At 44.5% G+C, this 21,878-nt stretch overlaps 2 protein-coding genes and 1 long non-coding RNA gene across 4 annotated transcripts; 2 read left to right on the plus strand and 1 right to left on the minus strand.

Annotated features, from left to right (window-relative positions):
• Positions 1-4,100: 4,100 nt before the first annotated feature.
• LOC148664676 (uncharacterized) lies at positions 4,101-6,257 on the plus strand. Its single transcript, XR_015936515.1, has 3 exons — positions 4,101-4,200; positions 5,753-5,770; positions 6,049-6,257. It is a non-coding gene; the product is annotated as an uncharacterized LOC148664676 (long non-coding RNA).
• A 1,373-nt stretch (positions 6,258-7,630) lies between these two features.
• LOC148664677 (E3 ubiquitin-protein ligase TRIM39-like) lies at positions 7,631-12,809 on the plus strand. Its single transcript, XM_088630917.1, has 5 exons — positions 7,631-7,637; positions 8,195-8,332; positions 9,155-9,181; positions 9,935-9,961; positions 12,014-12,809. Exons 1-5 carry the CDS (start codon positions 7,631-7,633, stop codon positions 12,556-12,558), a joined length of 744 nt encoding a protein of 247 aa, XP_088487043.1. The 3' UTR covers positions 12,559-12,809.
• A 1,050-nt stretch (positions 12,810-13,859) lies between these two features.
• Positions 13,860-20,456, minus strand: LOC148664678 (carbonic anhydrase 4-like). 2 transcript variants are annotated; one of them, XM_088631545.1, is made up of 9 exons: positions 20,145-20,452; positions 19,413-19,467; positions 18,390-18,431; positions 18,047-18,217; positions 15,936-16,084; positions 15,653-15,742; positions 15,084-15,156; positions 14,829-14,992; positions 13,860-14,423 (listed from the first exon to the last, which is right to left on the minus strand). In XM_088631545.1, the coding sequence occupies exons 2-9, from the start codon at positions 19,465-19,467 to the stop codon at positions 14,244-14,246; spliced, it is 924 nt and encodes a 307-aa protein (XP_088487671.1). In that variant the 5' UTR covers positions 20,145-20,452; the 3' UTR covers positions 13,860-14,243. The 2 variants fall into 2 exon arrangements, with proteins under 2 accessions (XP_088487671.1, XP_088487672.1); XM_088631546.1 differs by lacking the exon at positions 18,390-18,431 and having other exon boundaries at positions 20,145-20,456.
• Between the last annotated feature and the right edge of the window lie 1,422 nt (positions 20,457-21,878).

Raw genomic sequence — 21,878 nt, forward strand, 5'->3', positions numbered from 1 at the left:
TAACGTATCAAGAAAATCGCCAGGGGTTCATGCTATAATACAATTACATTTTATGAAAAACGATTGCACAAGGTAAATAAGAAAAGGTCCGCACACCCAGTGGGCAGTGATTCATTGAATATACGTATATATCACGGCGAAAATACGGCTATACGTATACAGATGCAGCCACTCAAAGTACGCGGCACAGACACATACCGCGGGTAATTGGCTACGGCCTCGCGCATCATGACGCAAAATACCACGGTACGTGATTGGTTGACCGACAGAGGCACTCGTGGTGCGTTGGTTGGTCGTAGAAAGATTTAAATGTCTTTACTGTGCCCGTTTTAGTATTGAATATTTAGATGGAATTTTACCACTGAAGGGAAATCTTGCAAGAAATAGTAGCTGAGCATAAAAAGAATAGGAGCATACTGTAACGTGTGTGAAAGACATAAACGATCTTAATTTTGGAACAAAAACATACAGTATATGGTTGGTCTCGGTACTTGTAAAACATACACACCAGTATTCCATTTCTCCCTAAACATTTTAAGCATCGAAGTCTTTAGCTAACGTCTCTTAACAAACTTTTCTTTGAAAAAATAAAACATTTCCCTGGGTCAGAGATTAAATAAAACTTCACTCGCACCAAACAAATTTATATTTCTAAATATCACAACATGATCGAATTTAAGTCATTTTAATAACAATGAATAGTCACCTATGCGTTGCAATATAAACATTTATATTGATTTAAATCACGTTTAAATCGCCTTTATTTAAAACCCATAAATAAAGCTGATACTGTTTAGACTTTTAATTATTTAAAACTGTATTATAGCAGCACAATGCACAATGCAACGTAAATCGCTATCTTTGTCTTCTGCGTAATAATGTTCACCTCTCTGTCCAGCAAATTAACAATAGTAATAATAATGAACTTTATTGTATATGGCGCCTTTAAAGGTGGCTCCTCAAAGCGCTTTACAGGATAAAAACAATAACAACAATACTGAGATATAATGATGTGTTCCGGCTTAGACATTAACGAAGAGCATAACGAAGGTCATAAAGGTCATAAACTACATTAATTATGGAACATCAACATATTATGTAAACTGTTATTGTTGCTGTTATTGGTATTTTAAAGAAAAAATACTGTATAATCCTGGGTTCGGTACAATGATTCAGGCATTCATGTGAAGGACAACAGAGCTTTCACTGGCTCAAAAAGACAAAAAGAATAACTGACACAGCGCGAGCCTGCATTCTTTCCTCAGCCATCCACACCTCCCTTTTTCCTGGGTCAGATTTTAAATAAAACTTCACTCGCACCAAACAAATTACCACACACTGAACACTGAACATGTTAACCCAAATATGTCTCACAATACTTTTATGGTACATTACTTTGCTAAAATGTATTTAAAAATAAAAACGATTACAAACGCCAGCAGAGAGAGAGACACACACACACAGTTTTTCATTGTCAAAAAGTAATTGTTTTTTACTTTGTCAGCACCCAGACAAACGCAAACGCGTTATTAATGAAATACTTTTATTCATTCTTAATCAAACTCACAAGTTGTCATCTGCTGTTGAAGCTCTGTGAGACTAGACTCACACATGGCTAGACTTGACTCGGCTCTGGCTTTCCCATCTATACCGATGCACTGCAAGTACAACCCCCCTCTCTGCGGGAGTGCTGGCTGTGATGAATTAAACCGGTTTCACAGGTATTTTCAAAGTAGAAGGGGGCGAGATTTCCAGCGAAAGACACCCCCCCCCCTTCAAAACCCAGTAAGTACAGTACTTACTAGTTAAGAAAGCTAGGCTCCTCAATGAAATCGCTTTAACATGCTAATGCGTTGGTGTATTGGAGTAAGTGAAAAGACCAGGGGCATTCTTCCTCCCCCTACATTCTCAGAGTAGAATAGGCTCGCCAGATAATGTGAATCGAAACCTGTTTTTCTAGCTTTTAAAGTCGTGCAATGTGTAATCAGGAACACATCATTATATCTTACATATGAAAAATACATAATATAGCTCCCAAACAAACACAAACGTGTTTTTAATAAAATGCTTTTATTCACTCATAATCTGACAATTTCAGGAAGACTAAGGAAGGACTAAGGAAATTGTCATCTGTTGTTAAAGCTCTGTGAGCTCGGTGACTTTGGGACCACTTGTTATCCCAGGTTGTTTGAATCGCCACAATTCAAATAGAGAAAAAAGAGCTGACTGACAAGATTTAAGATGTGCCTGTCAATGTTGGATTAAAAAAAACACGTTGCCCGACATTAGTTGCATTGCTTGAAAAATATTTTTTTTCGAGAGACTGGATAAGTAATTCAAGTGTTTTTTTAACTTCCTGAAAAACAAGTAATAATTTAACAATATGTACAAATGTTTTATGATATGTCGCTGTTGTGAATGTCTGTGGAGTGTATCTTATTTGCCTGTCTGTCCTGACTGTGCTCTCTCGCTCGCCCTCCCCTCCCTCTCTCTCTCAATTCAATTCAATTCAAGGTGCTTTATTACTGTAGCATGACAGATGGGTACAATCAGTGTTGGGTGTTTACTTTGTAATCTGTATTGCTTTGAGATGCCACTTTTAAAGGTGATATATAAAATCAAGGCTTTAACTTCGCAATTCTGAGTTCTTGTGTCCGTCCTGTCTGAGCCCGAAAGTATTACAATATGTATCTTTATAGCAGGTGGTGTACAGCTTTTTAGTATAGATTACACTTTTATAAAATGTATTTAAAAAATAAAAACGATTACAATCTAATCTTTCCACGTTTGATCCCAAGATCCCGAGAAAAATAAATCTAAACGGGGAAATCTAAGCGTTTGCGATTTAATTCAAAACGAGATTTAAATCAATATAAATGTTTATATTGTAACGCATAGGTGACTATTCATTGTTATTAAAATAACTTAATTCAATCATGTTGTGATATTTAGAAATATAAATTTGTTTGCGAGTGAAGTTTTTTTTATTTATCTGACCCAGGGAAACGTTTTATTTTTTCAAAGAAATGTTTGTTAAAAAATAAAGTCATGGCTCCGGCTGGATTCCGGCTTGTGTTGCGATACATGAATATAATTATATCGTTATTAATTTCTTTAGATACGTGATTCTATATTATATTCCCTTTTAATCAAATTCTAAAAGTATGCTTGTTGACTCCGGTATCACGTTAGTTAAAGACTTCGATGCTTAAAATGTTTAGGGAGAAATGGAATACTGGTGTGTATTTTTTCATTAAAGTAATGAGACCAGCCATATAAATATTCAATACTAAAACGGGCACAGTAAAGACATTTAAATCTTTCTTCAACCTACCAACGCACCACGAGTGCCCTGTCCGTCAACCAATCACGTACCGCGGTATTTTGCGTCATCGCGCGTCACAATGCGCGAGGCCGTAGCCAATAACCTCCGGTACGTGTCTGTGCCGCGCACTTTGAATGGGTGCATCTGTATGTATTGTACTATTTTTATTGTATCATTCGTTACACTGTGGCTGTGTTGTCTGTGTTAAGCTGCTGTTGCACTGCAATTTCCCTCATGGGATCCATAAAGTATCTATCTAAAAAAATGTATATGCATTAGTTCATCAGATTGTGATATTGTTTGATGCTGTTTGTAGGCTTTAAATTCTTTTACAAGACATAATGACACAGGCTTCCTGATTGACATGTCTACAGAGGCTTGAGACCTGATACACATGGACCCTAACAGAATAATACTTCACAGTGCAGAGTGATACCACATCCATACAAATAAAGAGAATCACACCAGCATGACTGTATGAATAGAGGAGCAATGGATTATCACTCATACCCATACAAAATGTACAATTCTACTCTGGGCAGTAGAAACACAAAAAAGTGAGTGATTCTAAAACAATATTTCCCAGAAGAGTATGGTATTGCATGGGGTCTATTTAGGGTTGAATCAGTGCACAGCTAAACATGAATTCTACAGTATGTGTACATTATATTAGAAATAGAACATAAATCTTACTTCACACTGTCAGTAACAAGCCCTACTAGATGTGTGTCAGTGCCTGTGGGATAATACTCCTGTCCTGTTTTCCAGGAGACAATTTCCCTGCTCCTCTGGATGGATGGTGGCTCTCTTCCTAACAGCAGCTGTTACTGTAGCAGCATCAGTACTTCTGGTGATCCAGTGGAGAATAATGGACAGTATGTGCTCATTATATATAGACACGTGTGTGTGTTTGAATGTCTGTGTCAGGAAGGATTTAAAATTCCTCTGTATATGAGCAGATCAGGACATTCCTTTTGATAACAACTGACTGCCAGTGGGAACTAAAAAACTACAACATTTAGCTCAAGAGCCAGAGCATGTTCTAGTCTTTATAGAAAACTACACCCCAGCAGAGCTACTGATGCAGCTATCTATAATACAAACATCTATAATACACATCAAACCCTGAGATAAACTCACTGCATTATACCAGTGAGCCACAATCAGCCCTTCGTTGCTCAAAACAGATCAACAGGTGACACTTGTGAAAGAAGATTCATTTAATCTGTTCTTTCTCCTTAGCCTAATGATCACATGTCTTGAAAAAAAAAATGTTGTAGCGATTCTCTGTAGTTTCCCTCTGCACAGGAGGACGAGAGAGGCAAGAGACTGGGAGTGCAGTGAACTGCCTTCTTGTCCTTGTTTGGGACACAGGCGTGCTGGTCACTCAGAGAGGACAGGAAGGAAGAAGGTAGAGGGAGAGAGTGATGGCCAGAGAGACAGAGAAAGGAAACTGGACTCTGTTTATAGAGAGAGGAGAGGGCAAGCTGGATGATGAAGGTCAGGTGTTCAGGGCTCAGGATTGTTACAATTGATATAAATTACAGTACAATATGTTCTTAAAGCCTCTGTGTATAGTATATTTTTAATAAGCAAAAGTAAAATGAAATTAACTTTTCTCTAATTATTATTTATACACAATTTCTAATATTTCTGTGTACTATATGAAATAAAAATATTTCTGTTTGTGTTACACAATATTGTACAATACAATATTTGTGCAGAGTTGTGTGTAATCATTGTATTTCATTAGATTGTTTATCGCTACTGTACAGTACGATTAATGCAGAAAGGCACAAACAGGTATATACATTTTTACATTTCAATATTAGAATAAGATTTGACAACCACACACAGCTGCAGTAGTTTAAGGATTCACTTCAGAGTAGTGCAGTCCTCTGATTCCGGAGTATCTATCTTTGTCACCATAGTCAAGCCCATTCAAAGACCCCCTAACCCTTCCTGTCTATTTCAGCCCCTGATGGCAGTGACTTTCCCTCAGTCTGGAACAGTGTATTCATGAGCTCTGTGTTCATTGGTCAAACATGATCACGTGACAGGAGGGGGTGGGGACCTTTAAAGGGGAAACCACAGATGAATGGTAGAGAGTGTCAGACCTGTTAATCTATCACAGAAATCACAGATGACCTGGAGAGAGACAGACCTTCTCATCTATCAGAGAGAACAGGGATAAGAGGGGTCAGTTCTTTGGAAGTTCACAGCAGAAAGGGTTGAATAAGATCTGTGGATCAATTACTGTCAAACGTATGGCTAGAGGAGCAGAACGACCTGCAAGGATTCTCTCTCTTATGTTATTTTGTGCAGTGAAATATAGAATATTTGTAATAGAAAACATGGCTGATGTATTTTTTCAGCTTCTGCAGCCCTGATGCTGTGTCACTCACTGTCCTGTCTGTTTCTTTACAGGGCAGGAGAAACTCAATGGTGAGTAAATCAGTCAGACTCTCTGTGCTGTGTCCTGTAGTGATTTCAGCAGGAGCTCCTCTGTAAATGATCCTGCACCAGTTTTCTAACTGAATTGTCTGTTATTATGATAAAAGGTCCACGTAGAACAACTTGTTTATTAACACTTTTCTTATAATTGACAGTTTATTTATGGAAGGAGCTATTAACTGCCAATTTGAAATTGAAAACTTAAACCAAGTTGAGTGTCATCAGACACCGGAGCTCTGATGGTCTAAATCATGTCTTATTATTTCCAGCCATCCCTGTCATCCTCACAGAACTGTCTAAGTGATCTTCTGTGTCTCTGAGATCACAGATCCACCAATACAAACACTAATGAATTATATTTGAGTGCACTGTTGTTCTGCAGTTTACTGTACTCTACTGTAATGAACTATATTGCACTGAAGTGTATCCTTCTAGTGTATTATCCGTCAGTAATACTGTTACGTCCCAGTGTGTGTGTTTTTTCTGTTATGTCCACACTGCTGACCCTTGATTGTTCTCCCTTCCCCATTGGCCCACCATCACACCACATTTTCAGTATGACGTCATCATTAATTAACTCTCAGCCAATCAGAACACATTTTATTCACTATATAACATGGAGGCTTTCAGGAAAAAGAGGCCTTTCGTTTGACTTCGGTCCCGTTTGGTTTTGGTTATCGCTTCGCTTCGCTTCTGGTTATTGCTTCGGCTTCGTTTGTTGGTTTGTTTTGCTTTGTATGTGTGTGTATTTTCATATAGCTTTGGCTTTGTTGTTTTGTTGGTTTGTTGTTAGTTTCTTTGTACTTTCGTTTGTTTGTGTGTTCATCCTTGTTTTGTCATTACCTTGCCCCAGTGGTACATGTTCAACTTTTGTGTTCTTTTGTACCCTGCTCCTGTTGATTACTCTTGTTTTCCCTTATTTGTATTCCTGGTTCACTTGTGTTTTTGTGTGAACTTTTGTATATAAGGTTAGTTTAGGTTGTTGGGTACACTTACACACTTAGTTGATTTTGTATTAGTACACTAGTTTAGTACGGGTGAGTGCCGTTTGTCTTGTATGGTTTTGGGTAGTCAGTGCAGGTTAGCTAGGGTGTTGAAGACGCCGAAGACCGTGTGTTTCGGGTTTTCTTTTGTAGTCAGATTAGCTTTCCCTCACTGTCCTAGCCAGCTCTATTTTGTTTTTTTCTTTGGCACCACTCTAGTTCCTTACCCTTATCACGCTTCCTAGTCCCTCACCAAAACCCCCCCTGCTTTCAAAAGAATTATCCTAAATGTTACACCCCTTTTCCCCTAGACACTTGGGGTCGTAACAAATACACACAGGTGTTTGATCAGTTGTGAAGATTTAAAAAAGGAATAGAAGCTACAGAGAAATAGAGACATTCCTGTACCACAATGTAAATAAGGAGATCTTACTCAGTTTTGACTCTGTTTGGTCCCAATGCACATTTTCAAAGTTAATATTTTAATGAAAACTTTAGTTTTAGACCATTTGCATGGGTGAAAGAAACTAACTGGCAGCACAAACTATAAAGTAAGAAATGCTGCTTGTATGAATATCAGTACTCTTTGCTCTCTTCTAATGTGTCAAAGACACATTTTCTTCACTCTTGTCTGAAAAGACAAAGACTGACAACAGCCCATCAGCCCCCTGTCCTGAGTGAACAGTCTGTATCTTGACACTGTGGGGGTCCTGCCTGTGTCTTGCTGTCACACACAGTGTCTGTAGTGCTGGAACAATACAACTGCTCTGACTGCTTGTGTTCAGCCAGCTGGGCCCCTGTCTGTGTCAGACTGATACTGTCTCTGTCAGTCTTCCTGGATCAGGCCTGGTGTGGAGATGTGCTCACCATGGTGTGTGACTGGTCATCTCTCACTGTCCAGCTGATGTCCAGAGATCAGGCAGTGTGACCAGTGAGAAGGACATCTCTGTATCTCAGTCAGTGATACTGGTCACTCTTGGTACCGAACCCTTAGTCTGTGTGAGAGCAGCCCACACTTTCACTCATCTGACTGAACAGTGAACAGAATTCAGTATTAATGGATGGTTATTTAAATATGAAATATCCCTCAGTGCTGGAGACTGCAGACTGTATTTATTTCTTATCTCTCTCAGTGGCTCAAGCACCAGACTCCAGGGTGTCCTGTGATGTGTCTGTGTGTCTTATTGCATTATGCTGCTCAGTCTTATTGAGTGAGACTCCAGTCTTACAGCCACTGCTGCTCACACTCACTGACACTATGATCCACACTGCAGTGGAGACTGGGGATCCTGAAATGAACTGACTGCAGACTGTAGTATAAACTCTGGTATAATAACAGGTAAGAAGCAATAAAGGTCTTTAATACAATAAAGACTTACTCTCTTTCTGCAGATGCTGTATGTACAATGTGTGAAACTCTGCTGACTGACAGCACTGACTGTACTGACATTTTCTTACCAGTGTGTGACTGTGATTCACAGTGTCTGTATCTCTGTGGTCCAGTGGGTGACTGGGATTAACAGTGTCCGCATCTCTGTTTCAAAATGGCAGTGGCTGTGCAGCGCTGCAGGTAGGTCTGTTTCCTGTTGAAGATTCAGACACAGTACTGCTATTGAGCACCAATATTAAAGAGTATTGATTCCTGGTGAGAAATGCACTGATAAAAGGTTAAGGAGAATGAGAATCAGTGTAAAGTGAGATTCCCTGCAGGTTCACATCATATTCCTTTGGAAAACCTCATCTCCTTTCACAGTGATCATGTTGTCATTCAGCCAGTAGAGTCATGTCTGTGCTGGACTGACTGAGCTATAAAATCACACAACCTAAATCAAAACCTTTTTACTATGAAAAGTTCACAGCCTGTAGCAGACTACATGTCATGGGTACAAATCATGAATCCTACACAGTGGAGCATTTTAATAAACATAGTGGAGATGACAAAATCCATTATTACAGTATTTACACAACTGACGGTAAGAACACTATTTCACTGCTGACCTCGTGATCCTACATAATAAGGATATGTGTCCCCGTCACTGTACTGGAGCATTCAGGGTGAGCGCCCCCTACTGGCCCCACTAACACCTCTTCCAGCAGCAGCCTCAGCTCTCCCAAGAGTCTCCCCTCCAGGTACTGGCCAGGCCCACACTGCTGGGTCTCAGTGGGCAGCTGGTTGTGAGCAGTTTTCACGCTGGTGCTTGATCTCCTTCAGAGATATTAGACATAAAGCCAGCGAGCAGCACAGCCTGATAACCCATGCACTGTCACGCTCTAAACTATATCTTTACATGACCTTTGCCCCGTTCACCTGTCTGGGGTATAACCTCAGTATTGTCTGTGCTGGACACAGACACTACAGCTCAGTACTGACCATCTCCTTTCTTCTGTACAGGTGAAGGCAGCCCCATCCCTGACCTGCGTAAGTCCACTGTGTGTAAAATCACAGCTCCTGCTGGGCTCAAGTTCTCTCCCTGTCAGTGTGCTGGGGAAGAGTGTGTGTGGAGGACAGAGCGGTATTTAAACTGGGGGGCAGAGAGCTCCCAAAAGGGCAATTCTGTTGGACCAGAAAAGCCTGGGCAACACTAACAATAAATTAGAAAAATAACACATCACAGAAGTCCATTCTTAAATATTTCTATATTACTAATGTATTTTTTCAATTCTTAGAACATGAGCAATAAAGAGGAGGTTTCACACCGGTTTCAGTGTGAATAAAGCTGAGCTCCAGATTTTTTTTTAATACTGATACTGTATGTCTGAAGTTGTCTTGTAATTTTAACATTTAGTCTCTTGAAAGAAACCAGTTCAAGAAAGCATACTGGTCTCCAGTGAATTTCATTACCCCTGACCCCTTACTTTTTGTACTATGAGATTTATAATGAAAACTGTAGTGACATCTTTGTCTCAATATGGAGCCCAGTGTGTCTGTGATTAACAGTGTCTGTATCTCTGTGTTCCAGTGTGTGACTGTGATTAACAGTGTCTGTATCTCTGTGTTCCAGTGTGTGACTGTGATTAACAGTGTCTGTATCTCTGTGTTCCAGTGTGTGACTGTGAATAACAGTGTCTGTATCTCTGTGTTCCAGTGTGTGTCTGTGATTAACAGTATCTGTATCTCTGTGTTCCAGTGTGTGTCTGTGATTAACAGTGTCTCTTTATCGCTGTGTTTCTGAATGGCAGTGGCTGTGCAGTGCTGCAGGTAGGTCTGTCTCTTCTTGATGGTAGAGATTCTGTTTTAAGCCCTAGTGTCTGGGGTTATTGTGTTCTTGAGTCCAGAAGGTCTCTTTAGTGTGAGATGGTCAGTATGTAAACTGTGAGAGGCAGCAGTGGGACTCTGGTACAGGGGTTCCTCTGGAGCCTGTAGGCCTCTCTCTTGTCTGGGAAATGGCTGCTTCTCTTCACATGTCAACCAGGCTGATGGGTCAGCAGGAAGAAACATTATAAAATCACCTTTTCTTCTTCTGTTTCCCTCTTTCCTCTGTCTGTGTTAATATTCCAGTTTTCAGAGCTGAACCTCTCTCTCAGCCCCTCAAAGGTCATTTCCACCTGGAGTGTTTGTGTCCTGAACATCTTGCAATATCTTGGACGGGATAGAGAGTACAGGCCTAGTTCGTGGTCTGAATTCAAGGAACCACCTGGACATCAAGTCTAAAACGTCAGATTTATATATATATATTACTCAGTACACACACTAGGAAGAAATATCCACCCCCCCCGAAAAAAAAAAAATCTTCGAAAGTGATTTTTCAAAATGTAGCACATGTAGATACCTATTTTTCCAGGCTATGTCCAATATATTTCTACTATTTGTACTGGATAGGCTTTTTTACAGCCTTTATATTCTCCAGGAATAAAACAATAAGAACTGAAAAGAATCTCTTTGATCTTCACTAGATTGTGTCACGATATTAGTTCCCCCTCCTTAAGGGTGCTCCAGCCCTTTCACTCAAGACTTTATTCTGTTCACCTGTTTCCCATTCCCAGCCCACCTTAAAAGCCAGGCGCTGACGCTCATCCGGGCTCTGCATCTGATTTCCATATCGTGCCAGTCCGGGACCTGGAAGCGCCTGGTCCCGTTAAGGTTTTAACCTCCGTTCCCGTTCCCGTTCCCCGTCCGCCGGTTCCGACCCGGCCTTCGTGGTTTTAATTCCGAGTTCTGATGGATCTTCTGGTTTTGGACTAACTCGTGTGTTTTGGATATTCCCTAAGGACTACTCTCTCGGATTGTTCGCCTCGGCCACACCTCCCCCGTGCACCAGCGCACCTTGGACACGCCCCCCTGTCTTCTGCCCCGTATTCCTGCATGACGTTTCCCCACTCCGTCGGGTCGCATAGGGTCCGGAAAGAACTGTTTGTTACAGATTGACCTGCAGACGAAAGAAGGGTAGTATTTATTAAGTATTGAGAGTTCATACTTAAGTATTTAGTATCAGGAGAGTATTAAGTCAGTATTCACTGGTCATGCGAATAAAGCTTCTTGAATTTAATTGATTAAAACCTCCATTCACTCTGATCATGTATGAGCCCCGCCCCTGTCTCTCAATGGATAGAGATCACTGATTGACAGCTGGTGTCTCCTGTCAGAGATGCGGACAGCTAAGCGCGAGCAGTCTGAAGTCAGTATGAGCGCCTCTGTTTCTCTCAGGGTTTTATGGATGTGTTATTTCTGGTTTAAATTGAATACTTTGGATATTTCCTCACATTTTCAAAGTGTGAAAGCTTTCTTATATTTTTTTCTGTAACAAACGGGCATTATGCAGTCTTTGAATTCTGCACTTTTTTATTTTGCATCATCAGGAAAATGGTCTTAGAGAAGATGAACGACCTGCTGAACTGAGATTTGAAATAAACTGGTTTAACAAACAGGCTGTCCAGTTTCTTACAGTATACAGGTCGTTGTGGTGAGTTTTGAAGTGTATGAAAGCGAGTGGTCGAGCTGTAGTTTCTCTTGCAGTCTGGTTGGTCCTGTGTTCATTAATAATGTCGTTTAAAAAAATAAAGTTTCATCGCTGTGAAAACTAATGTTTAATGTTTGTATTTAGAGGACATTGGGGATCACTTCCATGTGTAATACTCAGTGAAACAATGACAGAAGATGTTGTTTCTCTGGAAGGGAAGAGAAGTCATTAGTAATTGACTTGTGTTTCTCTCTCAGTGTGTTTGGGGACAAAGACATTTCACAGTCTAATGGAGTTGAATTGGACTGTAATCGGCAGAAGCCTGTTGTGATGTTTGCTGTTTTATTCCCCAGCTGCTGTGACTCTGGACCCTGATACAGCTCACTGTGGGCTCAGCCTGTCTGAGGATGGGAAGAGAGTGAAACTGGGACAGAGGAAGAGTCTCTCTGACAATCCTCACAGATTTGATTACATTAAATGTGTCGTGAGCAGGGAGGCCTTCACCTCAGGGAGACACTACTGGGAGGTGGAGGTGAATGAGTGGTGGAGAACAGGAGTGACCAGAGAGTCTGCAGAGAGGAAAGGAGATTTCAGCTTCTCTCCCCAGCAGGGTTACTGGTGTCTGGAGTCTTACCCTGGTTTCTGTGCTCTCACTGACCCTGAGACTGATCTCCCCAGCCGTCTGTGGCCCAGGAAGCTGGGGGTGTGTGTGGATATTGAGGAGAGGAAGGTCTCCTTTTACACAGTGGAGTCCAGAGCTCATCTCTACACTTTCACTGACATGGTCTTAACTCAGGGGGAGAAGATCTATCCTGACTTCTGGACTGTTGATTCAGTTAAGGACCTTGAGCTGCTGCCTGCTGTCAGTGTGGAGATTAACCCCATCACTGACTTATGAACACAGGCTGACTCTCTTCCAGCTCTCTGTCCTCTGAGATGATGTCATAAATATAATAGTAATTTTAGAAATGATGATGTTGTGTCGTGTTTATACTAAATAAAAAAAATTAAACAGGGAAAAATAACATGTACCAGAGAGGGCGAGATAACTCGCTACCAGCCTGCTGTACTCCTGACTTGTAAATATCTCTGGAAACCCTCCCATGTTTTTTTTTCTAATTTTAAGAAAATAAACTTTTAAAAATGAAATCCTGTATGAGTCTCTCCTGCGCACACCGGAGGTTGTGAAGTTGCCAGAACGGGAAGGGACCCACTGATGTCACCACAGCCAGGAGGAATAGGGACTGTGATGCAGACAGGAAGTGGCTCAGGGTGTTTATGGGAGTTGTAGTTTGTAGCCAGCACTGTGTCTGTGAGCAGCTACAGCCAGTCTAATCCTTAGACAGGGTCACATCAGCATATTCTGTATTGTGTATTTTATTTCTTATTGGGTTTATTTTTCTTATGGTGGTTTTGTTAGTGTGAGAGCAGTTTTTTTTATCTCTGTCTCAGGGGGAAGTACGGTGTGGACGCGCTGTGTCTGTTACTCTTTTCTTTTTTCTTTATTTCAGTTCCCAATCAAGTGTGATAATCGGCCAGTGAAAGCTCTGTTTTTCTTCATATGAAAGCCCAAAACCCTAAACCCAGCCCAGGGTTTTACATCTGTTTGGTGGCTGCGGCTTGCTAGGTTTTCATTGACAGAAACGTGGACTTGTAAAAAGCAATGAAGAAGTATGAAGAAATGTCGACCCACATCCAGTTCTTTCTGAAAAGAAGTCTGTATATCAGCTTCAAGAACATGGCCGGGCTGCTTGCTACACACTCCCACCACCCTCTGTGTAAGGATGTGCTCCTGTTCTCAGTTTTAGATGCACTTCCAGCTAGTTTCCGCTCTTGTGCTCCAGATGAAAGCCCTGAATCTAAAGGCTGTGGATGAAGTCACGAGGAAGACTCCCTGTCAGAGGCACTAGGATGAACCCAGTAATGGCTGGACAGTGACACCGAGGAGGTGGAAATTTCATCTGCGTGACAGGTGAGGTTGTCATCAGTAGGTGAGAATGAGACAGGGCCAGTCCTGGGGAGAGATCTGGGGGTCCTGGCAGCCTCTAAACGGGGATTGTCGGGTCTCTGCACAAGCAGGTAGCTGAACTGTAACTTCAGCTTGAGGCAGTGACTCGCGTGCTAATGTGTTGAAGTCCTGTCGCAGGACAGGGGAGGGTGAGTGTGAGCTTGGGTTCGATGCAGAGAGAAGGTGCTGGCGTCTCTTCTCAGGCAGGACTGCCCAGCATTTATTAAATATTTCAAACAGATTCTCAAGCAGTAATAATTATTAAAACACAGAATAAGCAGGATGTGATACAGACAGAGCAGTGCCACCATGAAATCACAAAGTCCTGATATGATTTCATGTGCTTCCAATATTACATCACATTTTCCAGAATTGACATCATACAATCCCCAAATGTCTTCACAGCCCTTGTAACTTACTGCGGGGATGTTATGTTTATGAGTAGGAGCCATGCAGCTGCACCCAAAGGAGAGAGCGATGAGTGGTCCTGACTCAGGAAGAGAGAGAGGAAAGATGTCTCAAATGCAGATGTAGAGTGAAAACAATGACTTTCTCAAAAAGGGCCCCCTGTTCCCTTAGCCAGACAGAACGTTCAGCTCCTCTTCAGCTCCAGTGAGGAGCTGGTCAGGGCTGCTTCCATCCCTGGCACCCAGGGCCAGCCTGACAGCAGGGGAGGAGAAGATACTGCGGCCATTCAGAGGCAAGACAGGGCGATAAACATCAGCCAAGTGCAGGACTGTTGTGAACTGGTCAATCTGGAGAGAGAGAGGGGTTAATACAGACACACTGACTGGACATTCCAGGACATTAACACTGCACTGAGAGAGAGGGGTTCATACAGACACACTGACTGGACACTCCAGTACATGAACACTGCACTGAGAGAGAGAGGGGTTCATACAGACACACTGACTGGACACTCCAGTACATGAACACTGCACTGAGAGAGAGAGGGGGGTTCAGACAGACACACTGACTGGACACTCCAATACATTAACACTGCACTGAAAGAGAGGGGTTCATACAGACACACTGACTGGACACTCCAGTACATTAACACTGCACTGAGAGAGAGGGGTTAATACAGACACACTGACTGGACACTAACAGCTCAATACAAACATGTTTAAGACACACACACACGTCCGCCTGTCTCTCACCAGATCTCTGCTGACCCTCACAGGCTCCTGGAACACGGTCCATACCACAGCCTCATTACAGTCAGGGGTGGTCAAGGACCCCCTGTAGCGAAAGAACTTGGAGTGGTCCACCCCCCTCAGCAGCTCGTCCAGGGAGAGGGATAGAGCCAGAGTCTTAGTGGAGCCTATGGGGGAACGAGAGAGAGATGCATCCTTAACCGAGAGCGCTCGCTGATGGACCCTCACTGGCTGGACACTCCTCTCCTGTCACCTCACCTGTCCCAGCGACCTCCTTCAGGAGTGACGTCAGTGTCTTCCAGCCCTCAGGAGTGCCACCTGCCTCTGTCGCCTAGCAACCCAAAGAGAGGCTGTCTGTATCCCAGTCTGTGGTCTTCATCTCCACATGTCTGAGATCAGCTGGTCTCTGGACTGGACAGCGCCACTGGACACACACAGTGACCCCAGGGGACCGCAGGAGCTGAGAGCCTGCACACTCATCTTCCTGCAGGAACACTGCCCTCTGCTGGACACTGGGGCTCAACCAGACAGCTTTGCTGGTGCGACAGATGAACCCCATGTCATTTCAGACGTTCACTATCACATATCACTTCTCTGTTATCATGCCTGTCCTCTCTCTGTCCTCTCTCACTTTGTTCTGTCTTTCTGTGTCTCTCAGTGTTCTCCTTCTTTCTGTGTCCTGTCTCTCTCTCTGTGTGTCATTTCTCTCTCTGTGTATTCTCTCTCTCTGTGTGTCCTGTCTCTCTGAGTGTGTGTCCTGTCTCTCTCTCTCTGTGTCCTGTCTCTCTCTCAGTGTCCTGTCTCTCTCTCTCTCTCTCAGTACTGACCTCTATGAAGAAGCCCAGGACAGCAATGCCCTCAGGATCAGCCAGAGCTGCAGGCAAACTCTTCCCCTTCTTCACATGGACGATGTGCAGCTGATAACACAACAGTAACACAACACAGCAGTTACACAACACTGTGACACAGCATTGAAAACACTGTCACACAGCCCTGGAAACAGTGACACAAGCCTGGAAACAGTAACACAGCCCTGGACACAGTCGCACAACCCTGGACACAGTCACACAGCCCTGGACACAGTCACACAGCCCCGCACTGTCCCCTCACCTCCATGGGGAAGCGCTGTCCGTCCAGCAGGTGCTCGGAGCCGGGGAAGTCTGCGGAGTTTCCCCAGTGGAAGTGGAACTGGACAGCGGAGTACCAGCCAGAGAGCCCCCCGCCACTGACCCCTGCCCCTGGCCTTAGGGTCACCTGCACTGAGACACACAGCCAGAGAGAGCCAGGGTGTCTCCCATCACTGCTCCCGTCACTGTGCCAGTCACACACTGCTCCCATTACTGTCCCAGTCACTGTCCCAGTCACACACTGCTCCCGTCACCCAGTCACACCCTGCTCCTGCCACTGTCCCAGTCACTTACTGCTCCTGCCACTGTCCCAATCACTCACTGATCCCGTCACTGTCCCAGTAACACACTGCTCCTCTAACTGTCCCAGTCACACACTGCTCCCATCACTGAAACAGTCACTCACTACTTCTGTCACTGTCCCAATCACTCACTGATCCTGTCACTATCCCAGTAACACACTGCTCCTGTCACTGTCCCAGTAACACACTGCTCCCATCACTGTCCCAGTCACACACTGCTCCTGTCACTGTCCCAGTCACACCCTGCTCCTGTCATTGTCCTAATCACACACTGATCCTCTAACTGTCCCAGTCACTCACTACTCCTGTCAATGTCCCAGTCACACACTGCTCCCATCACTGTCCCAGTCACACTGCTCTCGTCACTGTCCCAGTCACACACTGCTCCCGTCACTGTCCCAGTTACTCACTGCTCCCGTCACTGTCCCAGTCTCTCACTGCTCCCGTCACTGTCCCAGTCACTGTCCCAGTGACTCAGTGCTCCCGTCACTGTCCCAGTCACACACTGCTCCTGTCACTGTCCCAGTCACACATTGCTCCCATCACTCTCCCAGTCACTCACTGCTTATGTCACTGTCCTAGTCACACACTGTCTCGGTCAGTCAGTGTCTCAGTCAGTCTCTGTCTCAGTCAGTCACTGTCTCAGTCAGTCACTGTCTCAGTCAGTCTCTGTCTCGGTCAGTCTCTTACTGTCTCAGCCAGTCTCTGTCTCAGTCAGTCTTTGTCCCAGTCACACATTGTTTCGGTCAGTCTCTAACTGTCTCGGTCAGTCACTGTCTCAGTCAGTCAGTCTCTGTTTCAGGCAGTCACTGTCGTAGTCAGTCTCTGTCTAAGTCAGTCTCTGTCTCAGTCAGTCAGTGTCTCAGTCAGTCTCTGTCTCAGCCAGTCTCTGTCTCAGTCACACACTGTCTCAGTCAGTCTCTGTCTCGGTCAGTATCTTACTGTCTCAGTCAGTCTCTGTCTCAGTCAGTCACTGTCTCAGTCAGTCACTGTCTCAGTCAGTCTCTGTCTCGGTCAGTCTCTTACTGTCTCAGCCAGTCTCTGTCTCAGTCAGTCTTTGTCCCAGTCACACATTGTTTCGGTCAGTCTCTAACTGTCTCGGTCAGTCACTGTCTCAGTCAGTCAGTCTCTGTTTCAGGCAGTCACTGTCGTAGTCAGTCTCTGTCTAAGTCAGTCTCTGTCTCAGCCAGTCTCTGTCTCAGTCACACACTGTCTCAGTCAGTCTCTGTCTCGGTCAGTATCTTACTGTCTCGGTCAGTCTCTGTCTCAGTCAGTCTCTGTCTCAGTCACACACTGTCTCAGTCACACACTGTCTCAGTCAGTCTCTGTCTCAGCCAGTCTCTGTCTCAGTCACACACTGTCTCAGTCAGTCTCTGTCTCGGTCAGTCTCTCGCTGTCTCAGCCAGTCTCTGTCTCAGTCAGTCTCTGTCTCAGTCAGTCTCTGTCTCGGTCAGTCTCTTACTTTCTCGGTCAGTCTCTGTCTCAGTCAGTCTCTGTCCCAGTCACACACTGTCTCGGTCAGTCACTGTCTCAGTCAGTCAGTCTCTGTCTCAGTCAGTCTCTGTCCCAGTCACACACTGTCTCGGTCAGTCTCTCGGTCAGTGTCTCGGTCAGTCAAGGTCTCGCTCAGTCACTGTCTCAGTCAGTCTCTGTCTCGGTCAGTCTCTGTCTCGGTCAGTCACTGTCTCAGTCAGTCCACATCTGTCTCAATCAGTCAGTGTCTCGGTCAGTCTCTCACTGTCTCGATCAGTCTCTCGCTGTCTCAGTCAGTCAATATGTGTGTCCGTGTTACCTGTGTGTCCGTTGTTGGTCAGCTCTCTCATGATGTTCTTCTCTCTGTACCCAGTGAAGGTCAGCTCAGTCAGATTGGGGTCAGTGGTCACTCCGGAGGTCCTGATGTCCACAGGAGACTGACGTTGCCCATTGCAGTGACCAAAAGGCCTGGATACCCAGGCAGAAGGGCCTATAACAGAGACACAGTGCCTGTGTACACTGATCGGTTGTGTAGACAAGAGACTGGACCTCAGTCAGGCCATTCCTTAACCAATCATCATTCAGGGTCATTAATCAGAGCATTCCTTAATCAATCACTGATCAGGATTTTATTGATTAGATGATTCACTCCGGTGTCTTACCACACTGCCCGCGATGGTAGCACCAGTCACACTGATGAGACTCTGAAAGACAAAGTGTTACAAGAGGCAAATTCTCAGGACAACTGGTTTCCTGCTTTCTTACGACACTCAGAATTACACCTCCCATCCTGTTACTGAGGTTTGCAGTGATCGCCTCTCTCACTGTGTCTCCTGTCCTGTTGTGTGTGTTTATCACTGAGGGATTCTCTGTGATCTCCTCTCTCTCACTGTGTCTCCTGTTCTGTTGTACTATATGTGTTTATTACTGAGGGATTCTCTGTGATCTCCTCTCTCTCACTGTGTCCCCTGTCCTGTTGTGTGTGTTTATCACTGAGAGATTCTCTGTGATCTCCTCTCTTATTGTGTCTCCTGTCCTGTTGTGTGTGTTTATCACTGAGGGATTCTCAGTGATCTCCTCTCTCTCACCGTGTCTCCTGTCCTGTTGTGTATTACTGAGAGATTCTCTGTGATCTCTCTGTCTTCAGGTATTCTTACTCCAGTCTGCAGGTGCTCTGTTGAGAGTGTGGTATCACCTGTGGGATCACAGTGTGGTTTGGCAGCAGCTCGATGTCTGACTGGAATGTGTCACAAGGTTGATCAGTTTGGCCCAGTCCATTACCCTCTGGTAAGCATTATAGGAGCACAAAAACACAGATCTCCAGACTCAGAGACAGCTTCTTCCCTCATGATGTCAGCTTGTCTAATTCTACAGTGACTCTACAACTGCACACTGCTTCTGCTGCCTTTTATCTGTGTGTTATTCAGCTTCGTTGTTGCTGCTGCTGTTGTTGTGTGTTGAAGGTGATGTTTCCTCAATGTCTTTGTATTGGAGCCTACATGCAAATAAGCATCTCATTGCGCTTGCCCCTGTGGCAAATAAATTAAACTGAAACTGCTCTGAGATTGTGTCTAATTAGATTGCTGATTGAATACTCAATAGAAATGTATATCACTCTGAACCACAGCAGAGCTTCATTTCCAGCTCAGGATCTAAGGAGCAGGAGGAGTGAGAATAATACTCACTGGCTCTCACTGAGGACAGCAGCCCCAGACACAGCAGGAGGAGAAACACATCCATCTGTTAGAGAAAACCAGACAGAGATGAGTCTGTATCCCTGAGCACACCTGCGTCTTTAACACACAGCTGGTCACTGAACACAGACGAACCCCAGTCCAATCAGGGCAATACAGCAACCTACACAGCCACACACAGCACTGAGACTTTCTGTCAAGTACTGTAGTAAGATATACTTTGTTATTGTGTGGTGAAAGCACAGTACAGTGCAGTAAAACCCAGTGAGATTGTAAAAGAGTTGATTACAGGTAAAGTCCAGTGAGATTGTGGTAAAACAGTCCATTACAGGTAAAGTTCAGTGAGATTGTGGTAAAAACATAGTACAGTGCAATACACCCCAGTATGTTTGTGGTAAAACACAGAACAGTGGAGTATATCCCAGTGAGATCGAGGTAAAAACACAGTACAGTGTAGTAAAGCCCAGTGAGATCAAGGTAAAAATACACTACAGTGCAGTAAAGCCCTGTGAGATTGTGGTAAAAATACAGTACAGTGCAGAAAAGCCCAGTGAGATTGTTGTAAAAACACAGTACAGTGCAGTAAAGCCCAGTGAAATCAGGGTAGAAACACAGTACAGTGCAGTACAGCCCAGTGAGATTGTGGTAAAAGCACAGTAGAGTGCAGTAAAGCCCAGTGAGAGTGTGGTAGATGAGACAGCAGATCAAAGGAGACACACTTACTCTGGGAGTCACTGTGGTGTCGATGTGCCCACTCACTCAGCTCTCGGTGTGAGCCCATCTGTGGGCTGTGCTGCTCTTAAACCCTGCAGACAGCCAATCACACACAGAGCTGTTCAGCCCCTCTCGCCCGCTTGATTTTACATAACTGATCTGAAAGTGCCGCCCAGCTTCAGTAGCATGGCTGGGCAGCTTGTTCCACACTCCCACCAGAAGATCCTCCTGTCCCAAGGTTTGTCAGGGATCGGTCTCCTGTCTTTTCTGATTCCATCTCTGCAGCTGTGTGTTGTTCTCATCTTGATGAGCTGCTGCACTGGCGCTTGTGTGATTCGACCCTGATAAGCGCTCCCAGACTTTCCAGATAACTCAGGCGCACCTGATAGCTCTGCAGATTCCCCGAATCTGATTTCCAATCACCCTGGGGGGGAGACAGCAGGACAAAGCTGGAATTGAACAGACGAAAGAGCAGCTAGACCTCAGGCACTGAGCAGGGGTGAGCATGTGCGCCTTGTAGCACTGAGGTCCTGGGGTTTAGCTCCTGGGGTGCTGTGTGTGTGGAGTTTGCATGGTCTCCCCATGTTCATATGGGTTTCCTCCCACAGTTCAAAGACACACTGGTAGGATCTGGGAATATTGGCCCTGGTGTCAGCGTGTGTGTGTGCCTTGTGATGGACTGGCGTCCTGTCAAGGGCGTACCTTGCCCTGGGCCCATTGCTTGCTGGAATAGACTCCTGCTCCCTCACGACCCTGAGCTGGAAGAAGTGGTGCGACAACGGAAGGATGAATAAAATTGTGAGCCTTGAGTTGACAATCCTCCCCAGCTGTAGAACAAGGACAAAGTCCTGTTTTAGAGTATAGTGTACTGTTGTGGTCAGCATGTTACAAAACAAAAGATGCTGCTGCACTGGAATAATTCCAGAGATGTATACCATACTGACAAGCTGAAGGAACTGAGTCTCTTAAGTCTGAAGGGAGTGTCCCACACTGACAGGCTGTAGGAACTGAGTCTCTTTAGTCTGAAGGGAGTGTCCCACACGGACAGGCTGAAGGAACTGAGCATCTTTAGTCTGAAGGGAGTGTCCCACATTGACAGGCTGAAGGAACTGAGTCTCCTTAGTCTGAAGGAAGTGTCCCACACTGAGAGGCTGGAGGAACTGAGTCTCTTCAGTCTGAAGGGAGTGTCCCACACTGACAGGCTGAAGGAACAGAGTCTCTTTAGTCTAAAGGGAGTGTCCCACACTAACAGGCTGAAGGAACTGAGCATCTTTAGTGTGAAGGGATGGTCCCACACTGACAGGCTGGAGGAACTGAGTCTCTTTAGTCTGAAGGGAGTGTCCCACACTGATCAACACAGCTGAATTCTTCATAATAAACAGTAAGACACAAGCCAGAGGACAGCAGAGGAAACGTTGGGGAAGAGCAGTTCAAACTGTGCCCAGAGGGCTCCCCCTGTGGTATTATGATGAAAGGGCATGAGTGACCATGGCATGTGCTTCAGAACTATAGAACGCTTCCACACGTGGCACAGTGGCTATTTCTGATTAGGTGAACCTCCTCTTTCAGGAATTCTGAAAAGACAATTAATCAGCCCAGATCAGAAGTGAACCTAGGTCAAGTCATGTCAGGTTTGAAATTCTCTCACCCCTAAGAACGGTGTCTGTGCTGACACATGAGACAGACTGAGACAGCTTTACTGGGAGTATGAAAGCCCCTGGAGAAGGTGTGAATGCAGAGATT

The sequence above is a fragment of the Lepisosteus platostomus genome, chromosome 5 (assembly GCF_059453375.1).
Source record: "Lepisosteus platostomus isolate fLepPlt1 chromosome 5, fLepPlt1.hap1, whole genome shotgun sequence".
Taxonomy (NCBI): Eukaryota; Metazoa; Chordata; class Actinopteri; order Semionotiformes; family Lepisosteidae; genus Lepisosteus; species Lepisosteus platostomus.